This window comes from Schistosoma haematobium, chromosome ZW (genome assembly GCF_000699445.3).
Source record: "Schistosoma haematobium chromosome ZW, whole genome shotgun sequence".
NCBI lineage: Eukaryota > Metazoa > Platyhelminthes > Trematoda > Strigeidida > Schistosomatidae > Schistosoma > Schistosoma haematobium.
Genome location: NC_067195.1, coordinates 58,356,304 through 58,383,234, shown reverse-complemented (window position 1 = coordinate 58,383,234; position 26,931 = coordinate 58,356,304). Strand labels below are relative to the sequence as shown.

The 26,931-nt window shown below is 37.7% G+C and overlaps 1 protein-coding gene across 2 annotated transcripts; it reads left to right on the top strand.

The window, feature by feature from the left end:
• Nucleotides 1–7,324: 7,324 nt before the first annotated feature.
• Nucleotides 7,325–15,796, top strand: PABPC4_1 (Polyadenylate-binding protein 4; the record flags this gene model as incomplete). 2 transcript variants are annotated; one of them, XM_051211881.1, is made up of 5 exons in its annotated part: nt 7,325–7,805; nt 7,837–8,030; nt 8,066–9,349; nt 12,066–12,422; nt 15,372–15,796. In XM_051211881.1, the coding sequence occupies exons 1-5, from the start codon at nt 7,607–7,609 to the stop codon at nt 15,510–15,512; spliced, it is 2,175 nt and encodes a 724-aa protein (XP_051071994.1). In that variant the 5' UTR covers nt 7,325–7,606. The 2 variants fall into 2 exon arrangements, with proteins under 2 accessions (XP_051071994.1, XP_035589738.1); XM_035731772.2 differs by having other exon boundaries at nt 12,060–12,422; nt 15,372–15,512.
• Between the last annotated feature and the right edge of the window lie 11,135 nt (nt 15,797–26,931).

Here is a 26,931-nt window from a genome sequence, read left to right as displayed (position 1 = left end):
TCCTGTCTCACTAACTTATTAGTGGCTCGTGAAAGCTGGTGTGCTCTTAAGGACCAAAAGCTACCTGTAGACGTCGCCTTCGTTGATTTCAGTAAAGCTTTTGATAAAGTTCCGCACAACCGGCTGTTATATAAGTTGAGAAAAGTCGGGATTAGAGGTAATTTATTGATGTGGATAAAAGACTTCTTAGTTGGGCGTCAACAAAATGTACGGGTGAACTCAAAGTTATCTAGCTGGGAAACTGTGCTCAGTGGAGTGCACCAGGGTACAGTTTTGGGGCCAGTGCTATTCCTCTTGTATGTAAATGACCTTCCTTGTATCCTATCATCATCGGTCTTGCTATATGCTGACGAGGTCAAGATATGGAGAACGATACGATGTGAGGGTGATAGCTAAGAACTTCAAAATGACCTGAAGAAGTTATCTGAATGGTCTCAAACATGGCAGTTGCCGATAAATACTTCCAAGTGTGTTGTGATGCATATCGGTCATCAAGGCACAGATACATACACGATGAATAACACTGAGCTACCTGTCGTCCAGACATATAATGACTTAGGAGTTATCGTTAGTCAAGACTTAAAGACTACTGCACACTGCCGTGCAATAGCCGCCAAAAGTTTTAGAACGTTATGGTCAATACGTAGGGCTTTTAGTCATGTCGACGCTAAGACGTTTTTGACTTTGTATACAGTGTTCGTTCGTCCTAAACTTGAGTACTGCATACAAGCGGCTAGCCCCTGCTTTAAAAAAGACAGTGAGCTTCTGGAAAAGGTTCAGAGAACGGCGGCTAAGCTGGTTCCCGGAATAGCGAAGCTTCCGTATGAATCTCGACTGGCCAAGCTGAACCTTTTCCCGTTGTCATATCGCAGAACTAGAGGCGACTTGATTACAGTCTACAAATTGCTTAGTGATAAATTTGCACCTAACATGCCCTCATTTTTCTTGTCTTCCAAAACAGAGAATTTACGAGGACACTCCAAAAAAGTTCACAAGCCGAGAACAAATTACTTGTCAGCTGACTATCGACTTTCCCATCGAATCATCAACGAGTGGAATTCACTACCTCAGCACGTGGTTGAGGCTCCATCCGTCGACTCTTTCAAAAGAAAGTTGGATCAACTGAGAGACCACCATTGCCAGGACTAGCATAGGCCATCGAGCCTCCTGTCCTTCCCAAACTGAAACTGAAACTAACCTTGAAAATGTTCACGTTTTTGAGAGATTTTTGTGTTCATCCCTAAAGAAAATCTCTTGCAGATCACCAAGGTAGGTAATCTGTGTCAGTGATCGCGATCGACTCGAGTTGGTTGAGAACAGTGTGACCTAACTCACGTTGAAGTCACACTTCTCTGTTAACACCTTACATGGATTACCCTTTCTTGGGATATGGCTACTGCAGCCACTTCGATGGCCGTATAGGACCAACATGATATTATGGAGGAAATGCATCAGTGAGAATAGATTCGGGAGACAGGCCGCGACAACCGCCGGATGGATCAGTCCATCGTGTGTCATTAATTGATGAGCGGTAAGAAAGATGCACATTGATTTTAACTTGAGTCGTTGAACTGTCCGACATTCAGTCGCTTACATGTTGGATGAGCTTGTTAGAGCCAGGTGACACATCACTTGACCTGCAATGCTCTCCCATTAGAATGAATGGCTGCTTGATTCGATGTCTAATTCTTCAGAAGTGATCACGTGCCAGATGTCACTATGAAATAAATGAAAACCCGTCAGTTATTGACAGACTTTAAGATAAGAAAAAATGTAGGTGGCGGAAACTGATAGGTAAATAACAAGTATTAATAAAGCTAGCAGTTGTGATTAGAACTGAAATACAAGTTGTTTGAACGTAATGTGCAAAAGTGACAATACTAAAGAATAATATGCATAAGAAATTGTTCTAGTGAGTCGGATTGAAAAAGACAGCGTCTACAGGTGACCGATTTTTCCCACGTGCATTGTGTAAAGCAATTGGTAATAGCAATGATGCTAAAGCAATATTACGGCAAGTACATCACCAGATGATGACGGTGCTATCATTGGCTCAAAGTAGAATGTCAGTCAATATTGTAGACAGTTTTCTGTCCGTAATTGCCGAATTCTATTCATATTCATAATTAGCAGGCTAGCTGAAGCCACAGAAACGTAACTGCAGAAAATCAATCGAGATTTCACCGAACTAAGTTATTGATCAATTTTTGGTCAAAGGCTAAGGAGCTAATGATGAGGGTCATATACTACGAGGCAAAAATATAGATCGCACGACGAGAATGTGTCCATGGGATGATAAAAAGCTAATACTGCACGTCAGTCCAATAAGTAAACCGAATTATGTCAAAGATAACACATGGAGTGTTACTTTAGACTCATGTCACTTTTGTTGGTGAGGTGTCTTGTCAATGTCAGGGAAGATGTGACGATTTCGTTTCCAGATTGCAGGGGACCTGTAATAAATTAAGGGGTATTTGCCCTTGAGCATGCGGTATGCTGAACGTCAGCTGCCAAGTCACCCGCCTTAGAAAAACGTCGGATAGATCGACATGCTCTCTCCTGTTTAAGTATAGCTGTTGTGAAATATTGGCTCATTAACTCCATACAAGAGTATAAAAGTCATTCCAGACCTAACGCCCTATCAGCGTCGTGCTAGAAGACGTGAAGCGATGGAGTTGATAATAGTTACAACAAATAACCAGCTAGAGACAGTTCGCAACACAGTAAATATTTTAAAGCGCATGAAAAATAAGCATGATGTCGCTCCACAACCGACAGATCACTCTGTAGATCGAGATGAGCCTGAAGACCAGAAACCTTTAGATAAGATACGGATTCCAACTGCTGCCAAAAAAGTATAACCTGACAATATACCAGCCGAAGCACCGAAGTCAGACACAGAAGCGTCTTCAAGTATGCTTTACACCCTATTCAGAGAAATTTGGATGCAAGAACAAGTGCCGATGAACTGGAAAGAAGGACATCTCATAAAGATACCAAAAAAAGGAATATGAGAGAACTGCAGAGGAATCACACAACTATCAGTACCAGGAAAGATTTCCACAAAATGTTGCTGAACCAGATGAAAGGTTCAGTAGACACCCAATCGCAAGATCAGCAGACCGGATTCCGTAAGGATCGGTCGTACACAGACCAAACTGCGACACTACGAATCGTCGTTGAACAACAAGTTGAATGGAATTTGTCATTATATATCAACTTCCTTCACTATGAGAAAGTGTTTGACATTGTGGATGGAAGGATTTTGTGGAACTTTCTTGGACAATATGGTGTGCCAGGGATGATCGTCAACAACAACAACCGGAGTCATACGCTGGACTACACCTCAAATTCGTACATAGAGTACAACTGGCAGACACATTCCAAATGAGGACCAGAGTTAGACAAGGTTGCTTACACTCTTACTTTCTTTTTCTTCTGGTGGTCGACTGAATCATGAAGACCTCAACATCTGACGGGAAGGACAGAATACACTGAACAACTTGGAATCAACTAGATGATTTGGACTTCACAGTTGATCTAACTATTCTATCCCATACACAAGAACATATGCAGATGAAGAAAACGGGTGTAGCATCAGCATTTGCATCATTAGACCTCAACATACACAAGAAAGAAAGTAAGATCCTCAAACACAACACAGAGAACACCATCCTAATCACAAGTGATGGAGAAACTCTGGAAGAGGTGGAATATTTCACGTACCTGGAAAACATCATTGGTGAACAAGAAGGATCTGATGCAGACGTAAAGGTGAGGGTTGACAAAACAAGGGCCGTGTTCTTACAATCGAAGTACATGTAGTGGCACTGGGCCCTAAACACACAATCCTCAGAGCTGAACACGAAACAGCTGCGAAAATAGATATTCAGCATTTAACGCGGAGAAAAACCCAACGGTGGAGAAGGCGGGTAAGAGGAATTCAATCGAATCCAATCGGGTGGCATGGCTCAGCCTCGCAGGCGTGGTCGCTCCGTATAACTTGCTTTTACTCACATTAAATACATCGTTCTATTTCCAACCTGAATGTGTCCTCCACCATATGTTGGTAATCGTTACGATACGATGAGTCAGTGTAGACAATGATGTGACTTTTAGGCAAGATCTTATAGATTGGATAGTTACAACATGACAAATCTACAACTTAAGGATTAGCTCTATTATTAGAGCAGTACTAATAACCAAGTAGACCATATCTCTTCAAACATATGGAACTCCAAACAACTGTCAACCAACATGAAAGTCAGAATCTTCAATATGAACGTCAAGACATCTCTGTCGTACAGAGCTGAAACATAGGGTACTACCATAACCATCATCAAAAAAGTACAAGTATTTATGAACGGCTGTCTACAGAAGATACTCAATTTCTGTTGGTCGGATACAATCAGCAACAGCCTATTGTGGGAGAGAACAAACCAGCTTCCAGTTGAGAAGGAAATTAGGATAAAACGTTGGAATTGGATAGGACACATACTGAAGAAACAATCAAACTGCATCACGAGGCAAGCGCTAGCTCGGCATATTGAAGGGGAAGCGGAAAGTGGACGGAAAAGAACACAGGGCGTCGGGAATTGAAAGCAATCATGAAAAGGGTGAACAGAAACTGGAAAGGATTGCTCAGGACAGAGTTTGAAGAATGTTGGTGGGCGGCCCGTGCTCCTCCATGAGGGGTAACAGGCGTAAGTAAGTTGATCGGCGGGGTTCATTTTGATAGTTAAACAACTTATAATCGGTATACTTCTTGATTGCTAAGTTCGGACAATGAAATTGGACAGTGCTAAAAATTGTCATTATTTAACCTACATAATGTTGATGAGTCGTTAATGAGTTCAAAACAGCTGGCAACAATTCAAGTGTTTTGTACCATTTACGCCTTTTCATTTGCCTACATAGTAAGTATGCCAAATAAGCATTTCATGTTGTGTTACATTTCTCATTGAAAGTCGTGATTTCAGAACAGTCGTTTACTTATCGCAAAGTTAAGCGCTTAGCTGCACAGTTGAAAATAGTAGGTGGATATGCCACCACTTACTTTCCACTTTATAAGTAGTGCTTCCGATATTTGTCCTTATGCTGTACATGTGCAAAACTTTTAGTTGACGTTGTCTGTTTGCGCTGTTGTCGTAGACCGGCTTGAATGCTACTGATCGTTTCGGCAAATGGAAAAGAACTTAAGGTTTCCAACCTCAAATGGGACTGCACAGAATTATTTAGGGAGTGCTTTTTAATTGTACTTTTGTAATCCAATAATACTAATACATTTTGTTGTCTATTGAGAGTGTTTTTCCAAACCAGCCACTCAGGAAGTCGATTTCCATGGATGTCACGAAAGGCCGATCAGCGTTAGATATTGACCGTGAGGTGTGACTTCAACGTAAGCTAGTAGGTCATACTATTCACATTTAACTCGAGTAGACCGAAATCATTGGTACAGATTACCTAAATAAATGATCTTAAAATCCTGAACAGTCTAGATGCGTTTCATAGTGTTAGAAATCGGGCAAGCTTGTAACCTAAAAACTAAATTAACTTAAAATCCAAATATTTGTTTCTGTAATTTATAGCACTTAATTTGTCTACATTTTTATAGTTAGCTATTCAGATAGAACTGGTTGCAAACCACCAGACATTCAGCCATTTTTGGACTAGAATACTGCAAGATTTTTGGCTGAATGAACCTAGAGGTCCAAAGCGTGAAAACAGACGAACTGGGTATGTCATTCATGTAGATCAAGCACAAAATTAGGTCCATCAAAACCTTTTTAGAAGTCATGTTATCTGGCATCAGACTTTGTCTTGCGATCAAGGATGGTTGTAAATCTGTGTGCCGCGGTCAGTATTTTATTAAAATACAGATATGTTCCTTCCCGAACCCGTACCGCTATGGTGACAAGAATCTCACAGGTAACAGGTAGTCTTGTATACCATCTCATATCAAGTTCTTCATAACATTTGAAGGTATCGAGGGAAGTGCTACCGGCATATATTCTTGGAGTTCACTGCGTCAGCAAACATTGAAAATTGGTGTATTCTGCACGAACTCCTAACTATTTGGGACCTTGTCTCGGCTTAGAGAATCTGAGAACATTACACTAGAAAATGTTGTCAAGAAACAAGACGCTCCTCGTAGTATAACATAATTACTCGTATCCGGGTTGGAAAAATTGTCCTTGTTTAGATGCTAAATCTTCTGATACCCTTAATTAGCGCTTACATTCGCTTCCGAGCATCCTTTTGAGTTGCTGGTGAAGCTCTCGTCGATTTAGTTTATACGTGACGGTTGTGATGTTTGAAAATGCTGTTCTCTAGGATGTTTGGTGACACCACCACCGTTGTCGTTTGGGCCATTAGAACGTAATAACTGGTATGCCCTGGTCTTGTCTTGTTGAAGAGAGACTCCATGACGTAAGATGTTCTTCAGACAGGGGACAAACTTATCGCACAGCTTTACCTGATAGTGAATTCTAACTTTTATCGCCTCTGCACATTGGCTCATTGCTTGTTTGAACTGACTATATGTACTGTCGTCACTAGTTCGTTTGTATTCTGCACACTGGTGCCTTCTGATTCTTAGCATTCAAAGAGTGCGACTCTTTATGACTGTACTTTACTTTCAGTTTTCGGGGGTTATTTCCGAAACGGATTGTTTCGTAGCACATAAGATCGCGTGCAGTAAGAAATCCAATCAAGCGTCAAAGTTAAGTTAAGGATTAATTTTCCAGTCCGCCTGCTATATGTTGACACACCAAACCTTTCGAAATTTCCAAGCCAATTGTTGGTGGGATGTTATAGCTCACTTTAGGCGATAAAATGAAGGCCATGATCACATGATCGCTTTCCCCAGGTAGAGATGGAATTAAGAGAATTAGGTCTAACAAACAACACGTCGATTTGTTCTGATATTCGGAAGTATGCAAAATAATACACTAACTAGGAACTCCTAGCATAAATCAGCGAAAACTCGAACAACCCAACTGGACATACTGTATTACTCATTTTAAGAAGCTTGCAATAATGTGCGAAGAAATCATAATTAAATATTAAAATTCACGGTTGCATCGTGGTCCAGTGGCGTCGTTTGACGTTATGTTTTCATCTAGTAGTGTTAGTTAAAACGAACAAAGTCAGTATCACTATTGAATGCCTGTAAAATTGTTTATTAAACGAAGTTAGCCATTCTAGCAGGTTCCCCTATCCTTACTACTGAAACTCTGGGTTCGCCACTTTTGTTACGGCAGAGCGATAAAAAACATGCATGGTCCCCAATGTTTCTTTAAATCCTACATGTCATACGTTTAACTGCCAATCCGTATATGACAGTGTCAGGGTGTTTATTCGAATAAGTTGCTTCCGTATTTTTGATATGTTCAAATATCACCGTAACGCACTTTTTATGCTCCAAGCTTATTCAATAAACAAGTCCTAATACATCGTCTCACATTGTTATGTACATTTCGCCACATCCTATCACCGTGCGGGAAATTTAAGTTAGTGTGCAGCTCGCTGGGCAGCACGCTGGAAATTTTCAAAAAAATAGATAAAACCATAAAAAAAGTATAAAAACATAGAAAACCACAAAAATATGGCTGTTAGTGCAGCTAGTCAAGGGTTGATGAATTCATCTCTTTATGTCGGGGATCTACACCCAAGAGTTTCTGATTCGGCGTTGCAAGCAAAATTTTCTGAAATCGGTCCAGTCCTTAGTGCTCGTGTGTGCCGGGACCTAGCCACTCGTCATTCTCTCGGGTATGGATATGTTAATTTCGAAGATCCAAAGCATGGTAAGTCCAGTTACAGTATGTGACTTTGCAGCTGAACAAGCGCTGGAAGTCTTAAATTATGAATCACTAATGGGAAGGCCTATCAGAATTATGTGGTCACAGAGAGACCCATCTTTAAGAAAATCTGGAAAAGGAAATATATTTATCAAAAACCTGGATAAATCCATCGAACAGAAGGAACTGTATGACACTTTTAGCTTTTTCGGTCGGATCTTATCGTGCAAAGTAGGTCCTGTTAATTTTTCTAACATTCTCTATAGATTGTTATGGATGAAAATGGACAGTCTAAAGGGTATGGTTTCGTACATTTCGAAAAAGAGGAATGTGCCGAACGTGCCATTGAAAAGATTAACAATATGATCATTCGAGACCGTGTTGTTTATGTTGGCAAATTTATTCCCAAGACAGAACGCAAGTCTCAAGCTCGAAAAGTCAAATTCAACAACCTTTACATCAAAAACTTCCCACCAGAAACAGATAACGAGAAGCTAAAAGAAATGTTTTCTGAGTTTGGAGAAATCAAAAGTGCTTGCGTCATGAAAGATAGCGAAGGGAAATCAAAGGGTTTCGGTTTTGTGTGTTTCTTAGACCCCGACCACGCCGAAAATGCGGTCAAAACTATGCATGGTAAAGAGGTAGAGGGAAGAGCTCTGTACTGTGCTCGAGCGCAACGCAAAGAAGAACGACAAGAGGAGCTAAAACAGAGACTTGAAAAACAGCGGGCCGAACGTCAGTCCAGCTATATGTTGAACGTCAATTTGTATGTCAAGAACTTGGATGATAATATTGATGATAAACGACTAGAGGAGGCTTTTAGTGTTCATGGTTCTATCACTAGTGCCAAGGTCATGAAGGATGCGAATAATCGGTCTAAGGGTTTTGGATTCGTTTGTTTTGCGAACCCTGAACAAGCGGCCCGAGCAGTAACTGATATGAACGGGACAATCATAGGTTCAAAGCCCCTATATGTCGCACTAGCTCAGAGAAAAGAAGATCGTCGGGCAAAGTTAATTGAAGAACATCAACAGCGATTGGCTCAGTACCGGAATCCGGTCGCCTCAATGATCCCAGCAGTTCCTGGCCACGCAGCACCGCATAGCTACTTTCCCCCTGCATTTCAGCAGGCTCAACGGTTTTATCACCCTTCGGGTGCTGTCCTTAGTTCACAGCCTCGTTGGAATCGAGCGGCCGGAATACCTGCACAAATCGGTGGCCTTCCAAACAGACCACCCGTCGCTGGTTATTATGCTGGTGCGCCCAATCCAGCTGCTATTACAGCTAACCAAATGGCTTCTTTCGCTCAATTCCGCACACCAGGTGTTAACAGACCCATGGTACCCAACGGCATGTCATCTATCCCCTCAACTCACTTACAAACTGCAGCTGTTTTTAACCAGACTGCCAATCAACAGAGACAACAAGCATCTGGGAGACAGGGTGTGGTCGTTCCTCAAGTGCTCGGGGCTACGGCTGGTGGTTTGAGTCAACGTCCAACTGCAGCCTCAGTGGTTGCGGGTCCACCATCTGCTAATCCTGCCATGCGAGTAAGTTTGTTTCTCTTTTAAGCTTCCGTTGAATTACTTTCGTGGTTATTGTCTGTGAGACTTTGACTTGGCACTCAGTTGTACTGGTTGTAGTTCCAATTAAAATATGAGCTCTAGTTAGCAACGAGGTTTTCTGTGGGCTGTCATGAGTCATGCCTTGTTATCATTCAGCCAGTTAATAAGCTGTGCGGTGCCATTTGTTTCACACAAAATCCGGATACTTGTATGATTGTACGTGTCACATCACTTAACACTACGATATTTAGCGTATCATCCATTCTATGACGGATGTTCAGTCCATATTGTGTTTGTTACTTATTATTTATTCGTAGACACTATCTAGAGTTGTTTTCCTTTGCAACTATTTTGAACCTAAAGGTATCCAGTCACCTGGATTATGCAGTTATGTTTATTACTAATCCATGAAACTTGTCGCTTCAAGTGTTCGAGTTATTCAGTTCCAGTTTTGAGAGGACAGGTAGCTTAGTGACCTATATTAGTCGCGGTGCTGGTATACTCAATTGACCCAACTTTCTCTTGCAAGAGTTGACAAGTGGAGTTTCAATTACGTGTTGATGTAATGAATCCTATTCGTTCATGATTTGATGGGAAAGTTGGTAATCAGTTGACAAGTAATTTGTCCTTGGTTTGTGGACCTTCTTAGAGTCATCGTGAATTCTGTTTTGGAAGACTAAAGAGCGAGAGCATATCAGGTACAAATTTACCACTAGGTAGTTTGAAAACTAATCAAAGCACCTCTGGTTCTTCGACATGACAATGGAAATAAGTTTAGCTTAGCCAGTCGGGCATCATACGGGAGCTTTGCTTAGTTGTAGCTCCGAACGTTTTCCAAAAACTCGCTGTTTTCAAACAGGGGCTAGCCGCTTGTATGCAGTATTCAAATTTAGGACTCACCAATACTGTATACAAAGTTAAAAACATTTTTGCATCGACATGTCTAAGGGCGCTACGTATTGACCATAGGGTTCTAAAACCTGTGTCGGCCGTTGAACGGCATTGTGTAGTAGTTCTTAGTCTTGGCTTACGATGATTAAGTCATTGTGTCTGAACAACAGGTAGATCATTGTTATTTACCGTGTGTATCTGTACCTATGATCAATATGCATCACACTGCACTTTGGAGTATTTATCGGCAACTGCCAAGTTTGAGACCACATAATTTCTTCAGGTCATTCTGAATTTCTAAACTATCACCTTTACTTTTTATCGCTTTCAATATCTTGACATCGTCAGCATATAGCAAGGCCGATGATGATAGGAGACGAAGATCATTTACGTACAAGAGAATAGCCCCAAAACTGTACTCTGAGGCACTCAGCTAAATACAGTTTCCCAGCCAGACAACTTGAACTTCACTCGAACTCTTTGTTGCTGCACAACAAGGAAGTCTTTTATCTACATCAATAGATTGCCTCCAACTCCGATATTTCTTAACATATATAACAGCCGCTTGTGAGGAACATTGTCAAAAGCTTTGCTAAAATCAATGTTGGCTACGTTTATACGTAACTTTTGGTCTTTAAAAGCGCACCAGCTTTCATGAGTCACTAATAAGTTAGTGAGACACGAATAACCTACTCTAAAGCCATGCTGCTTTTCCGAGAAAATTGGGTTTTCATCGAGATAAGTAAACAGCTTCCGAAAAATTTGTTCTGGAATTTTAACAACCACGCTGGCTAGGCTAACGGGTTGGTAGTTCTCAGGTTTATCTTTCGTACCTGTTTTGAAGACAGGACTTATTATGGAGTCCTTCCAGTCTTTCGGTAATCGACTCTGAGTTACAGATAGGTTGAAACATACAATTAAGGGGTTCGCAACGAAGTTAGCTGGTTCCTTTAGTAACCTAGGATGCATTCAGTCGTGTTCCGTGGATTTGCCTATATCAACCTTATTTAGTAGACCAAAAACATCGAGTTCTTTGATGGTCACATTGTGCGCGTGTGTGGGATTTGTATGAAGTAACGGGGTATCTACGGTATATACATTGCTAAAGTAGTTTGAAAATACATAGCTTTACCGTAGTCGTCCTTCACTAATGATGAATTATTAGTCTCCCCATAGTGCTGGAATATTTCCTCTTCTCTTAGTCCTTTGGTTTATGTGCGAATACATTTGTGTAACAGATCCGAAGCCCATTTGAGTGGCTCCGTAACTAAACATTGGTTAGCACTCAAGTTATTAAGAAAATAAAGCTAGGGATCGAATCTATGATTTTTTTGAATTATTCAAATCGAACGTTATGTGTAGTCGAGTCTTTCCATGAATGACGCCTTAAATTTATCTCATTACTCTGAATGATCAGGTGTGTAGCTGGGTTCTAAAAGTCACTTGGTTTTGTATGTAAAGTTAGGAAAAGTGCTATTCGTTTCAGCTTGTGTTTCACAATTCGATTTCGTTTATACTCTTCCCCGATCTTTTGGACTATCGTAGTTGAGATGTTCAATCTTTAGTGTGTACGTCTTTGGAATGTTTCTTCGATAGGAATATATTCACATGTATTAGTAAACATGATTTGTATATCGTATGGCTCACGACGCAATAGTAAGGTCAAAAAATTAGGTTTGAGTCTAGTGGTCCCTTCATATGAACAAATTTTTTTTGGCTATCGATTGATTCGTTGGTTGACAGTTGTTAGTGTTTATTTTGTTCGTATTTCGTTATAATAAAATCATTTCTACTCTCTTTAAAGCAACAGGTAGCCTCGCAAGTTCCAAGAGCCGTGATGCATTCTGGTATGTCGAACATAACAAGTACTGCAACAAATGTTAGGTTCCATCAAACAGCTCGCAATGTCTCAGCTCAACCTACGCTTGTCCCAGCTGGAAGTATGTCTACACTCTTACAACCTCTTGGCGATCAGGGGCAACTAACAATAAGCGCATTGGCTCAACTGTCAGAAGAGGATCAGAAAAGAACGCTCGGGGAACATCTTTATCCACGTATCAAGGCAATGTATCCCAACTTAGCCAACAAGCTTACGGGAATGCTTTTAGGAGTGGATAACGCAGAGGTTATAAATCTTTTAGAATCTGAAGACTTGCTACGCGCCAAGGTAAGATATTTTGTTTATTCATACACAGTGATAATGGTTTTCCAAGTTGATCAGAAACCCAAATGATATATTACTTTAGTTCACATATTCAATCTATTTATTTAAGTGAAGAAAGCATAGCATAAAGTATCAAATTCTTACTTATAAATATCATAACAAAAACGATCAACCAAAGGGAAAGTTCAATAGTGATTATGGGATAAGAAATAAAGTATATCAGTACCCAATCTTTAACGAATATCACTTGAAAGTCATTGTTTCATAAAGTTGAATCCCTTATTTTTGAACGAACAGTTTGAGTTGTTGGTTTAAAACGAAGAGGTTTGAATTCAGGAATAAATTAACTGTCTTCTCTGTCGACATTTCTTGTCTCTAAACGTCTGTTCAATATTATTTACCCGGCTATATCACCACACATAAGCAATATTTCTAAGACATGATGAAGTACAAGAAACCTGTGCATTACCTCTATCGTCGACGACCATGTCTAGTAGCCACAAAGCGAACTGCTGCTCACTAAAGTATACTAGATCTATCACCTATTCCACAAGCGATGGTTAATTCTCAAGCAACAGGTTGCGCTTACATACAGTTTATGAGAAAGAAAAAATCCCGAACATTTTAAAACGACACCTGGGGGTCCAGTAGACAATTTTATCAGCGTCATGGTATACGGATACGTTTTTTAACCAAACTTACAATCTCCTTTGACTCAGGCCGCTAACCTCTACCTTGGGCTCTTTTCTAGTCGTCGCTAACTAATATTCATTTCAATTTGTTGATTCACTTCGCAGTGCCATGTGCTCTTCGTTCTGCATCTTTTCCTCTGGTGTTGGGGACTTCAAATTAGGTCTAGACATGTGACGCGACTTGAAGGTTTCCATAAAACGTATCCTACTCACCTCCAATGTTTCTCCTAAATTTCCTCAGCTGGTTTGTTGTCTCCTAGATTGAGTTATTAACAATGGTTCATCTTGTGTAAACGGTATATGTATAACTACTTTTTAGTGATATTGATGGCAATTCTTTAAGTTTAAGCTCTAAAGCAGTGCTGTTTTAACGTCAGTTTTGAAAACTCCAACTTTTATTTTAGTGGACAGTTCTAGATGTCCTTCAGTTGTAGAGGTGTCGTCCTTGCTTTTTTAGTTTGTACCATGACATTTACACAAAGTCATTTCTTGATGATGCTGGATAGGTACGCAAAGGCTTCCACCTCTCTCAGTGCTTAGATATCAAATATGACTTGGTGGCTGCCGGTTGTGTTGCTCTTCGGGATCCTTCTTTTTTGAGTGTTTGAGACCTGCTGTTACTACGCTGACTGTTTTCACCTACATTTGTTGCTGTGTATGGGATAGAGAAGCTGGTTCATCTGCGAAATCTAACTCGTTTAGTTGCATCCATGTTGTCCGCGATATTCCGTGCTTTCCTTGAGATATGGGGGTCTTCATAATCTAGTTGAGAGCTGAAATAAAAAAGAGCAGACAACCTTGTTTGACATCAGTTTTCACTTGGAATGTATTTGTGAGTTGCTCTCCATTCACGACTTTGCTGTCCATTCCCTCGTAGGAGTTCCGTATGCTAGTGACGATCTCCTGTGGTGTCGAAGATTCCTTAAGGTCCTCCTATCCACGCTGTCGATCCGTTTCATAACCAAGGTAGTTGATATGTAGTGACTAGTTCCACTCGATTGCTTGTTCAAGAATGGTCCAAAGTGTCGCCATTTGATTTGTACATCGTCGATTCATACGTAACCCAGTTTGTTGATTCCAAAGTTGAGCTTTTTTTTGAACCCTTCGTTTTTCCAGCAATACTCCACCTGGGACCGATAGTAGTAAGCTGTCTGAAGTTGTCGCACTTTGTAAAACCTCCTTTCTCTGGTATCTTGACGAGGTGCTTCTTTCTAGTCTGTTGGTACTTGTTCCTTTTCCCAAATCTTTCTCGAGAAAACGTTGGATGTCTTTTGAGTTACCACCATATCTGACTATGTGTGTTGCTTTGATGCGCGGTGGGTTCAGTAGGTCCGATCCATTCAAGAGCCCTTCAAAGTGTCTTACCCACCTATCCCACCGCTCTTGATCCTTAACGTTTGGATATTCTTTTTTCCTGATTGGTCTACTATATTTCCCTTAGAGCTTCATAGTTGTGTGCTCTAATAGGGTGATACAGAAATGTTTGTAATAGTCTAAAGCAGTTGTCAAACTATAGTAAAGTACGGAAAAGACTATCCTATTCAACCTGAGATCTAAGAGCTTATTCAGATTCTTTTATTCCTGTAATAATTACCAAAGTATTTTATTTACCAGCGTTCATCTAATATCACTTTTAGCTCTCGCATTGTTGTATCTAATTTTATAGTTAGTATATTTCATGGTTAAGTATTTCAGCTTTTACTTTTTAATTGTATTGTCGTTTACTGTCTTCACACGTGAAAATATATTTCACATTTGTTGTAAATTTATGACATTAGTTCAGCATCAGTTCACACCTCTTTATTTAACTGAAGTGAAACTAGCAGTTTTTGTGAAACCGTTTAAATAAACTTCTTTATGATAATAAACAAACAATTGACCTATTGTTTCTAATCGTTTACATTAGTTTGGAATGTGACTGCTTTAGTTTACAAGGTACTATCCATTCGGTTTCCAAGCCGTTATCATGCGAGGGGAAGGTGCTTAGGTACTAAAACGGAATTCAGCAGTAAAGTGTGAACTGTTAACTCAACAAGTAAAATTTGCAGGCAGTAATTTTTGAACAAACGCTTCTCACTAGTTTGTAGGTAAAATGAAATTAGTGCTCAGAAGATAATTGATCTAAACTACTCACCTGTAAACAAGTGTCTCACATGGCTGGGGAACACAGATTGTCAGTTTGTTATGTTGGGTTGTTCTTGTCGGCAAATATTATTGATTAGTTTACAACACTGACTAAACATTTCCTTGTTTTTTTCAGTGTGAAGAAGGCATCAATGTACTGAGAAGCAGCCAAAATCAACAAGGTGACATTGCAGAAGGTAGACATACTTCTACAGGCCAGAATGGTGATGGCTCAACTGGAGCAGGGTCTATGAAACCTGAAGATTCCAATAACTAAGTCGAGGGTATCTTCCAAGCAACATTATTTAACTTTATCGTCTGACTGTCCTATTAATTTCATTTCAACTGTTAATTAGGGTGATTAGTCCCAAAAAATGTTTTATTAGTTTGAGGTTTCTCGCTATTATACATGGTAATCAACAGTTCTTTATGTTTGATGAATCTACTACACTTGTTTGTTTTCGACTCTTCTTTCTTTCTGAACCGGATGTTAATTGACTTTCATGTTATTGTTTTTTTACTAAGTTTATTTGATGTTGAATTACAGTTTTGGATAATAAATGTAGACTTGTGATTTAGTAAGATCACTGCAGTATTGCTCAAATCTGTAACAGGGCTCTTGAAAATCTGGAACGAACGTTTGTATCTTTTTCTGTAATATTCGATAACCTATAAGTTTAAGTATTTCTCCATCTAAGAGTGTGTGATATAAATCTCAACCGTAGCTGTTTCGTTGATGTGGTTTCCCTTAGACAACCATTTTCTGAAATGATTCTCACAGTAGACGAAGGGTTCTCGAATAATTTGTCTGTAAATTAGCGTGCATTGATTCACGGATTTCCGTCTCCGGCGGTCGTGGCTTGTAGGTGCATAGGTAACATCTAAAGTAAGGAAGGACGTTATATTTGTGTTCGGCCTCAGGCAGTTGTCGTTTTGTTCTTCGCTATCATACTGCTAGGTCACCAAGATGACCCGTGGGCCACTTTTTTAGGTCTCTCAAAGGTAATTATTTTATAATATGTGGTCAGCCGGGAAGTGAAGACCACCGTCATACCTTTAATAGCACTCAAGATTACCTTGTTCTCAATCAAACCGCGTCTTCATTTAATATTTCCATTTCCACTACCAACTTTCATCCATTCTCGAATTCTGTCACACGTACCATCGATGATTAGCTCGATTCCAATAAACACTGTTTCAGGTTTCCGGAAACTACGTTTCAAACTACATATTTGAACATTCATTGTCTGGACCTTTTATGGAGTCGGACAACGGGCGTCGCTAATTACGTTTGGAACCTTACGCTAGCGATGCAAGGTATGTCTCCACAACACCCGTATAGTATCTTGGCTTGGCCAAACCTAACCAGTATGAAAAGCCAGTGCAACTTGCCCATCGTGTAGCGGGGTCGGTTTGTCGCGATTACGCTGTCCGTCTAGGTGTTCACCAAGGATTCGGAAATGCTGTTGTCTCTTCGTCGCTCCTGTGTATACCGCTTTTAGTTGCTCAGATGGGATAGAAAAGGAGTTTCACAAGGGGCTTCCCAATCTTCAGAAAATCTGGCTCCTGAACTCAGTTACATCCACTGTGTTTGCAAATGCTCGAAAATATCGCAAGATCGTCCGAACCATGAAAGGTGGCTACAACATAGTCGTGGATGAACAAAGTTTACTCAGTGATTGTGAATAATTAAAGCACGAGGTTTCTTAAAGGTAGCGACAATTGTCTTATCAGAGAAACGTATTTACAAGCCAAGTGTTACTGAGAATTTCGTAAAATAATAGTCATAATTCACTCGGTCTAGAGTATTAAACCCATGGATTGTTTGCTTCAGGGAACAGTCTAACTACTCGTTTACGCTATCTCCAAACAACGCGATCGGGAAATTGAAATAGGTTCTCCGACTCGAAGTCGAAAAGGGAATCTGGTGTAAAGAAAGGAAGAATAGTGGGACCTAACAGGTTGGATCCAGCATGATTTTCGGGACGAGTTATGTTACTACAGTAATAGATCATTTCATAACCATTACTTTCATGAAGACTTAAAGCTCGTTAAGTAGTGCGTCTAAATTTATCTCTTCTAAGAAAAGAGAACTGTGAATCAACTTCCTAGCATTTATGCTTCTGTGAATGTATTCCGTTTAGACAAAAAATAGTCTTATTAAAATGGTTATATGGTACGTAATACAAATAAAATCGTAAACGGACAAATAGACTTAGTGACCCTCAACGATTGTTCTAGTCCCGAAATTGCTTCCACGTAGTGTAGTTCAAATAATACAATTAGTCAAAATACTAAACCACTTTAAAAATATCTCACCGTTTCATTTTGTACGTGCCGGTAAAGTTTTTGCTTAGGATCTTCAACTGTAAAAGATTGACAATCCATATTTAACCTCATCAGAGCAAGTGGATCATATATAGAAGGCACATTAATAATAATAGTAGTGTTAATAATAACTTACACTTATCTGACCAAATCTTAGTTGGTAAATTCAATAGTGTGTAAATGATAAAGGGTTTTGAAAAATCATTATGACCAGAAGTAAGCAAGTAGTCTTTAAATTATTCTTTATTATTCGGTATCTTGTCATTCGCGAAAAGTTTTCATTTATTTTGAAGAGTATAGTAATTACTGACGATGTACATATAAAATGTGTAAATACTCATGAATTAGAAACCATATTCATTTTGATAAATCCTCAGTCGGTGAACCTTATTTTATATATATAATTACTAGTTGAAAGGTTGTGAAGAAGTTTCCATCAGACGATCTATAAATTACGCAACAAGAAATGTAGGTACCACCTTTTGACCTTAAGTAGTTTTACATATTCGATAGAAAGCCCTGAACGTAATACTAGTTAGCACTCGTCAGTAAAGTAAATTGGAAGTCTTGAGTGAAATGATGTTAACCAGTTTTAAAATTAAGAAATGACTGTAATTTTTATTATTTTGTACAACTTCAAAGAAATATTCATCATGTGTGAATTATGAATCTTGAATTAATACTTGAATAGTTAAAGCAAGACAGGTAGAGAGAATGACTTGAGTTCAGCTATCTGCACATTAAATTACAAAGAAAAAAGTTCTGAATCTTGAAACAACAAACCTGAATACTATGGTATATTTAATTTGTGGTTACCTATGGGATTTAGGGTGTGTTTCGCCCTACTTGGAATTTATGATCAGAATATACTATCGAAACATCCATTGGATGCATATCTACCAACAGACATCACTTGAATATCGATAGCCGTAAAATACCAACCCCTACATATTTTTGAGCGTTGTTAATATTGAGTTCTAGTCGATTATTATGTAAAACATATAAACCAACTGATAAACAAAGCGTTTCTGATCACCTGGGCATTTCTTTTAAATTTCACTTCAAACTTCACTCTTTTGTCATAAAAGAGTACTAGAAGTGATCTTTCTAAGCTCTGTTGACTAGCTGAATAAGGACAATCGGGATCTATCTATCTACATTTTACTTTAAATTTTAAAATCTAAAAGTTTTTTAGATTTTCTTTTCTATATGGTATCATTCGATATTGTGAACTTACGTATAAAATGTATAAGTATTTGGTAACTGGTTTTCTACCTCATATTAGAGGTTACTGTCTACCAGGGCTCATCTGATAAATTATAAGTTTAACTTGTTTGACTCCTTGATATTCAGCGTTGAATTTTTGGCCATCTTGTGTTTACATCTGTCTTGATATAGCCATTATGTCAAAAAGTTATTTAGAATAGATGTGTTGTGGCTAGCAGTCGAATTCAGATAGCGCATTTCGTCCAACTCGGGATTCATTAGCTAGGTTTACTCACATGCAGATATTAATGCTCACATTATGATTAAAACACAGTAACTTTATATTCAAACCCCCATTGCATTATCTGCTTAGCTACTGATCCCAGATAGGCACTAACATGTTCAGCGGGTATGATGCTTATATTATTATCTACTTCTTGATATTCGGGTTGTATCAAACTATTATTGGCAGTGATACAAACATCATACCCGTTTAGCACGTGTGTGGCCATTTAAATTCATTAGCTCAAGAACATTTAGTTGTAGAAATCTACATACAAGGTCATTAACTATTCAGCTCAATAATTTTTATTCTAGAGTAATTTTAATTAACTAATTAGGTTAGTGTTTCGAGCATTAACACAAGACCTAAACTATCAAGAGCTTTGCTACAATCTCACTATTTTCAGATAGTAACAGTTTTATTATTGTCAATTGACAGGGTGTATTTGTTTAATCAAGATTATGGATAGTCAGTGATCTTTTCAAGTCTATCAGACTATTTTCTGTGGACAAAAATCTTTATTTATTTCATCTGAATAATAGGTTTCATTATATCCGTGAGAGTTTTTAATAATTTTGGTTTAACTTTCCATTCCATTGCTCGTTGTAGATTATTGTTATTTCATGTGCTTATCAGCATGTGATTTGTTCAAAATGTATTACCTCTCAATCCATCATTGTATACATTGTTTCTATTTTAATCATATGCTTGTGTGTTAAAACATTATCATTTTGATCGGCACGTTATTTGATCTTTAGGTATTAACATGTTTTAAAAAAATTCGACGTTTTTGTAATTTAAGGATCAATACAATGTTTTGATAACAAATATTTATTCGGATGAGAGTTCTGTAAAAATCTTTTATTAATCACACCAAAGATTAAATTTGAACTGGACAGCCATTGAAAATCAGAGGGTATCAAACTTCAAGTATGGGACTTCTCAATAATGCGCAAACACAATGAGTTGATCTGGGAACTCTCAATCTTGCAAAACTGTGGAATGACTGAAGTTTGACGTGTGAGCTACTGGTTGCCACCCCAGTGACCCAAGGCTATGAGTTCGGTATCTGGTGTAGGAATGAGCTGTTTCGGAGTCCCACATTCGGGTGAACCAGCTGTCTAGTTTTTCTTGGTCTCTGATTGTTATCTAGCGACGGTCTATCCATGATTTGAATTATCACCTAAGGATTTCATTGATATTTGAGTATATGTTATTTCTGCTTTGCTGTTAGATATTTCGGGATAATATATAGGAAATGAACTGACTATTATGGTATTATCTTTGTCTTATTAATTGTAACATAACTTAGTATCGTTTTGTATTTGAAGATGTTGCTTTTGCCTTTGTGTTTGCCGAGTCCTACTGATGCAGATGCTGCTGCTATACTAGTTGTCTTCATCTGCATTTGTTCGTGTGTATGGTATAGAAGAGTTAGATCATCTGTGAAGTCCAAATCATCTAGTTGACTTCGAGCTGTTCATTGTATTCCGTGCTTCCCGTCAGATGTTGAGGTCTTCATAATCCAGTCAACCACCAGAAGAAAGAGAAAGAGAGGAGAGTAAATAGCCTTATCAAACTCCGGTCCTCACTTGGAATGCATCTGTCAGTTGTCGTCCATGGACAACTTTGCAGTGTAGTTCATCGTATGAATTCCGGATTTTATTGACGATTTTTTCAGGTATGCCATAGTGTCGAAGAAGGTTCCATAATGTTCTAACATGACTGAAAAAGATAGAACAAAATCAAATTTTATTCTATATATGATGTTTTGAAGTTTGATTAACTGTAAAACATCAAAAAGATAGACGATTTACCTTATAATAATGATTTTGTGAACTATGATACAATAAATATTATTTATATTGACCCGATCGAAGTGATCTCTTTAATCATAGATTTTACTTATAATCATAATTAGCAAAAAAGTGGAAGTAGTTTTCAATAAAATTTAGTATAAAATACAAGAAACTTCAAAGTCTCGCAAGTACTCTTCATCACAAACTGATGTCAGCTGAAGGACTACTAGAAAATAAAGAGTACTAAGTAACAATAAGATCTCCATGAATAAATAACGATGTGTTGTTGGTCGCCAGACTTCAGTTTCCTGTGTTTGATACTGTAGGATTCATAGTGCTCATAACTGAAGAGTTTAGCAATAGGTTACAACAACTGATTTAGGGATTTTTGTTTTACTAGATCATCAGTTGATTTCAGCTTGTGATGATAATTATATTCAGGATTCCTAAATATTGATGTCAGTTACTTGAACACAGTTGGTAATAATTCATGTAATCGGTGTATTTGCAAACTTAAGAGAATAGATAGTAACTGCTGGATTCAATCAAACTCAGGCCACACCATTTCAAACTGTTATGGCGTTGGCCATTACTTACTGATTAATTAGTGTCGTTTAAAGTACTTTAGAAAAACAATTTTTCAACTGAATATTCCTATATATCTCTTCATAATAATTCTAACCGATGGAGAGTCAGAGTGAAATACTTGTATAGTCTCATTGTAAGAACTGTAAAGAATTAGCCACTGATAAGGCTAAGTAATATAAGTATGTGATCGTGAAAAATTACTTTGTATGAAATAGTTATATTTGAGTTTGATAAATACAGGGAGCTTATAGTAATAATAATCAATTTATCAGTTGAAAAGAGTAAGCTACAGGTAGAAATGCACCTGACCTCTTCAATCCTCAAATTTGGAAATGATGCATACAGAAATACAAATTAATAATTAACCACTGGATTATCATTATACCAAGTCGGATTTGATATATTTAGGAGCCTATGGGACATGTAACCTCACAAGAATGGTACCATGGAGATGTGTTGATGATATGGTATTAGAGTCACAACATAAAGTTGATGTAATTCGACTTAACTAATAATTAGAAAATAACTAGGAAGAATTGGGGCTGTTGAAACACAAAATTAAATAAAAAATGAGATGAATGTTTAGATTCTGTTATCTACTGAAAATAATTTTACTATCTTGAAAGTCTAAATGAATTGATTCTAGATCAAACGATCGACAATCGATCCAGGAAATGATAAATAAGAAATAAAACAACCAAATGAAATATGAAAGAATAAAAATTTTCTTGCGAATTTATCAATTAGTTCATTTTTAGAAAAGTATAATAACCATAGTTTTGTGATGAAATGTATCTAGAATCACTGATTAGGCTTATATTATGACAGTATTAAAACTTACGAACTCAAGTAATGGCGGTCATTGTTCTATAAAGGATTGATTTCACGTAATTAAGTATAGTAATTTAGTTTGTCAAATTTTATGTAGTGAATATGAAGCTAAACAAATGCGTTAGATTAGCTAAATATGGTCAATCTACTTATATGAAATACAGCAACGTAGACAACTTAAGAATAAAAGATTTATAAAAGACTGTCTTTTTGTGATTATAATACAAGTACAAATTATCGGGAGTAATAAATGTCTCAGAACATAGTTACCTTAGTAACGTTAAATATTCAGAAAACCACCAAATAAATAGTTTCTATTTTATTTTCTAAATTTCATCTGAATTTTCACTCTCTCTTTCAGGTCACTGTACATATATTTATACTTGTATATCTCTTACTTAAATCAGTCTTTAATCTCCACCAAATTAACATCTTTCAAGATTTATCTTTGAGTTTAGTCGGGGTTAGGGGTGAAATAAGGGATTCATGGCATCCAGGTTTGAAGACGAAGCTATGTGCTATTACTTTTTTCTCAAGAGACATCAGGTGTAAAGAGAAAAAAACTAATAAAATTTAAGGATAGGATTTCGTTTAATTAGCTCAAATTGTAATGATGTCCTCAAGATATATATATATATATATACGCTGAAAATGACCTAGGAACTGTTTCGTACATTTAGAAAATTTTACTAACTTTCGAAGAAAAGTATATAAGGAATTAGGTAGTTGGAAATATCAGATCTCATAACTTTGTAGTTGCCTATATCTATGGACAAAACTTACTCTAAAATATTATTATTTAGAACGCTGTATATTTAATTAACAAATTAGCGATTCACTGCCCTCTCAAATATCGATTTCCTTTTCCTCCATATAATGGATATTTTAGTCGCTTTTCTTAAAATTTATTTTAAAAGAGAGTACAAATATTTATGCAAAAAACTGTAAACTATGTACTGACAATAATTACTATTATAATTCACAATGAACAGCTGATTTCACTATTCAGTAATATCACAATTTTCATTCCAGACTTGGAACTGGGTATAATTAACGAAATTACTTAATTAAGCCTGTTACCCTTCGTGGGGCATAGGTTACCAACAAGGAACCTCCAACTAACTCTGTCCTGGGTGAGGGCAGTATAAAGTCGGAATCATGGATCTAAGAAGCATCAAAAGTCGGAGGACAACTCCAATATCACTGAATGGACGCCTAGTTCCCAATCATAAAGAGTATGTTTTAACATTAGTGTTAAAAATTCTTACCTAAGATCCTGCTCTTTCTCTTGTTTATGTTGAGGCCTACAGCTGCAGAGGCTGCTGCTACACTGGATGTCTTCACCTGCGTTTATTGCTACATATTAAATAAAAGAGCTAAGTCATCTGGGAAATCCGAATCGTCTAGCCATATCCTAGCTGTCGTTTAACAATTTGAAGCGTAGCGTTTTAGCCGGAGCACGATTAATCCTTACGAACCGCAGCTTGTTGGTTTCAAAGTTGAGCTTTTTTTGAATCCTTCATTGTTTTCAGCAACACTCCACCTGGGACCGATAGTAGTTAGATGCCTCTAAGGTAAAGTCTCCTTTTTCTGGCATCTTGACGAAGTATTCCTTTCCGGTATTTGTTCTTCTTCCCAGATCTTTCTTCAGAAAACGTAGAGCGTCTTGCAGTTACTTCTGTCCGACTTCAGTGTTTTAGCTGGTATACTATATGGGGCTGCTACTTTGCAAGTCTTGATTTATTTGATGTTCTTTCTGATTTCTTCGATTATTGTTGAGGTAGCACAGTCAGGTCTGCCAGTGCTGCTTTGATGTCCAGTGGTTTCAACAGGGCTGGTCTATTCGAAAGCTCTTTAATGTGTTTTACCTACCTGTTCCGTTATTTATGAATCACAGTGATTGCTTTACCTTCTTTGCCCTTGAGTGGTTGTGCTGGTTTACCATATTTCTCTGCTAGCTTGGTTGCATCATGAAGTTCTCTAATAACTTATTCAATTGAAGGCATTTTTACTGTCATCGCTATGCCTTTCACACGTTTCTACTTATTAGTTTTGATGCTCCTTTTCACTAGTTTGTTTACTTCAGTATGTTTAGCTTTTGCCTGTGTTTCTGTTTGTGTCCACCTATTCTTGTGTGCATCTTGTTTTTTATTTGGTTTTGAAATTTGCCTAGGGTGTTGACGGTGATCAATTCTTTATGATGGTGTTTCTTGAGGCCAGGGACCTCCTGGGATGATGAAATTGGTGCTTCTTTATTCTCTTTCTAGTTTTCCCCCATCGTAGTTCCCAATTCTTTGAGTAGATCCCGTAGGGCTTCGAATCTGTTTTTGAGGACTGTCTTTAATTCGTTGAGTTTATCAGTATCTCGAAGAAACGGTGCATTAAATTTTTTCAATGCTGTTTCTCCAGTTGTCTGGTGCTTCTGTAGTTTCAGTCTTATCTTGGCCCCCACCAGGCGGTGATCTGAAGTCATGTCAAATTCTCTCATTCTTCTCACGTCTTTCATGGACCTTCCTAATTCCTTACTGATCCAAATGTGGTCGATCTGGTTTGCCGTAGTGTGGTTCAGCCGAACCAATGTAGCTTTATACATGTTTTTGTTGGACAAAGGTTGTCACCAAACACCATTTTGTTGAATGCACATGGATTTGCCAGTCTCTCCCAGTCCATATTTCTATGGTCTGCTGAAGCCTCTCACAAAACTGATCTTTATCGTCTTCGGTACTACTATTGGTGGATGAGTCGCATAGAATGACGTTCACTGCAATCCCCTCCTTCTTTATTTTCAAGGACGCGCTGATTATCCTGGATCCATGAAATTCCCATGCTATAAGTGCTTTACGTGCTTCCTTAAGAAGTATAAGTGCAACTCACTTAGTATGCAAGGCATTTCCTTCTTCGTGATCAGAATACAACAGCTGTTTACCACGAGCTAGTTTTTCCAATCCAGCCTACGTTCAATGGGTTTTACTTACTCCATATCGAGCTAGGTTAGAACTTCACATTTTTCTGCCATTCGACCGGTCCTTCCAGTCCGCCTAATTGTAAGAATATTCCTTATACATATATTGATTAGTACCTTGGTTACCAAAAAGTGCATCCATCTCGTGACTTCTTAGGTGTCTCGGGTTTCATCATGAGGCATCATAACTCCTTCAAATGAACGAATACTTTTCAAATCCAAATGGAGCGTTTGCATGGTTGAAATGGATTTTTCTGGTTTGTGCTAGTTTAATAATGTTGTTCTTTTGGGGATGAGTTTACTAACTGTATAGCAAACCTTCCACACTTACCAAGCCTTGCGGCTGTCAGCAACTTCAGAAGGGTCTCAGACGGAGTTATTAGTATAATCAACTTCATGATATAAAAATATTTAAAGTTCAGTGGTCTTTCTATGATAAATTTTCGGTCGGATTTACTTGTATTTCAATGACGAATGAGTGCATGACTATTTTCGTATCATATGTTCATTTTCCTGACCTCAAGATTTTTATTAGGACAAACTGAGTCAAGTGAAGCTGCTTTTATGGTACCACATGGTCTTCATCTTTTCACTTGTCGTTACACTTGACTAATGAAACCTTGTAAGGTTACTTAGGTCTCGAACAGACATAATTCGAATTCATTCAGTTCATGACAGTGTGATCTTTATCTAAAGTCATCGACTAGTTTGTGTTTCACACTTGTTTACCTTAAATATATGTAAGGTTTTGCAGGAAAACTTACATAAAAAATAAAATTGGTGGATCGCTAATTCAACACCAGTGAATTAATTTTACGTCCCTGTGATCCTGTTCTTCAACAGTTTAGATTACTTTGAAGTACGATTCTTTTGGGACAACGTACCCACAAGTTTCAGTTGGTTTTGATATTTTAACGATTTGTATATTATAGTTTATGTGTAGACTATATAAGATTTATCGAAATTAAATTATTCATTGTTGTGGATATTAACCATGTTATTAAATGTTACCACTCATCTATTCTCATTTTGCAAATGTCTCATTATTGTATTTTGTTTTCCTATTTTTTTTTGTCACATTATCAATAGTAATCATTTACTAATAACTTCTGAAAGATTCTTGTAGTGTGATAAACAAGCCGATTAATTTTTTTTGTTTCATAATGAGTTAATGGCCACTGATATCGTAAAGTTATACGCGTAATACAATGTTGAACAAAGGATTAAAAATACCTGAACAACTGTTTCAGTATAACTTCATACATATCAGAAATTTCAATCTACTTCTTCAGAAGTGGTTGAACCTGTTGTCTTTTGAGCACAATTTGATAGAAATATCTTTGGACCACTGAGTTGGAACACATCGATTTGTGACGAAATCACTGTTGTAACTCACTATAAAGCTAATATTTATTCATAATCCTTATTAATCATTTTAACAATAAGCTGTCGGGATGTTTTACAGCAAATAGTGAAAAATATTATACTGGAAATTTCCTTGATTGTATGCCGTTTAAAAATATTGAAGGCTTTCATTTGTGGTTAAATAATATTTCTATTACGACAATTTCTAGATGGTTATTATTTGTTATTTAGTATGAACTGATATTATTAGTATGTCGAACTTTGTTGAGGATGATGTTCTCAATATCTGACTCCAAATAATAATATCCTGTAACTGAGTATTTTAGGTAGGCTT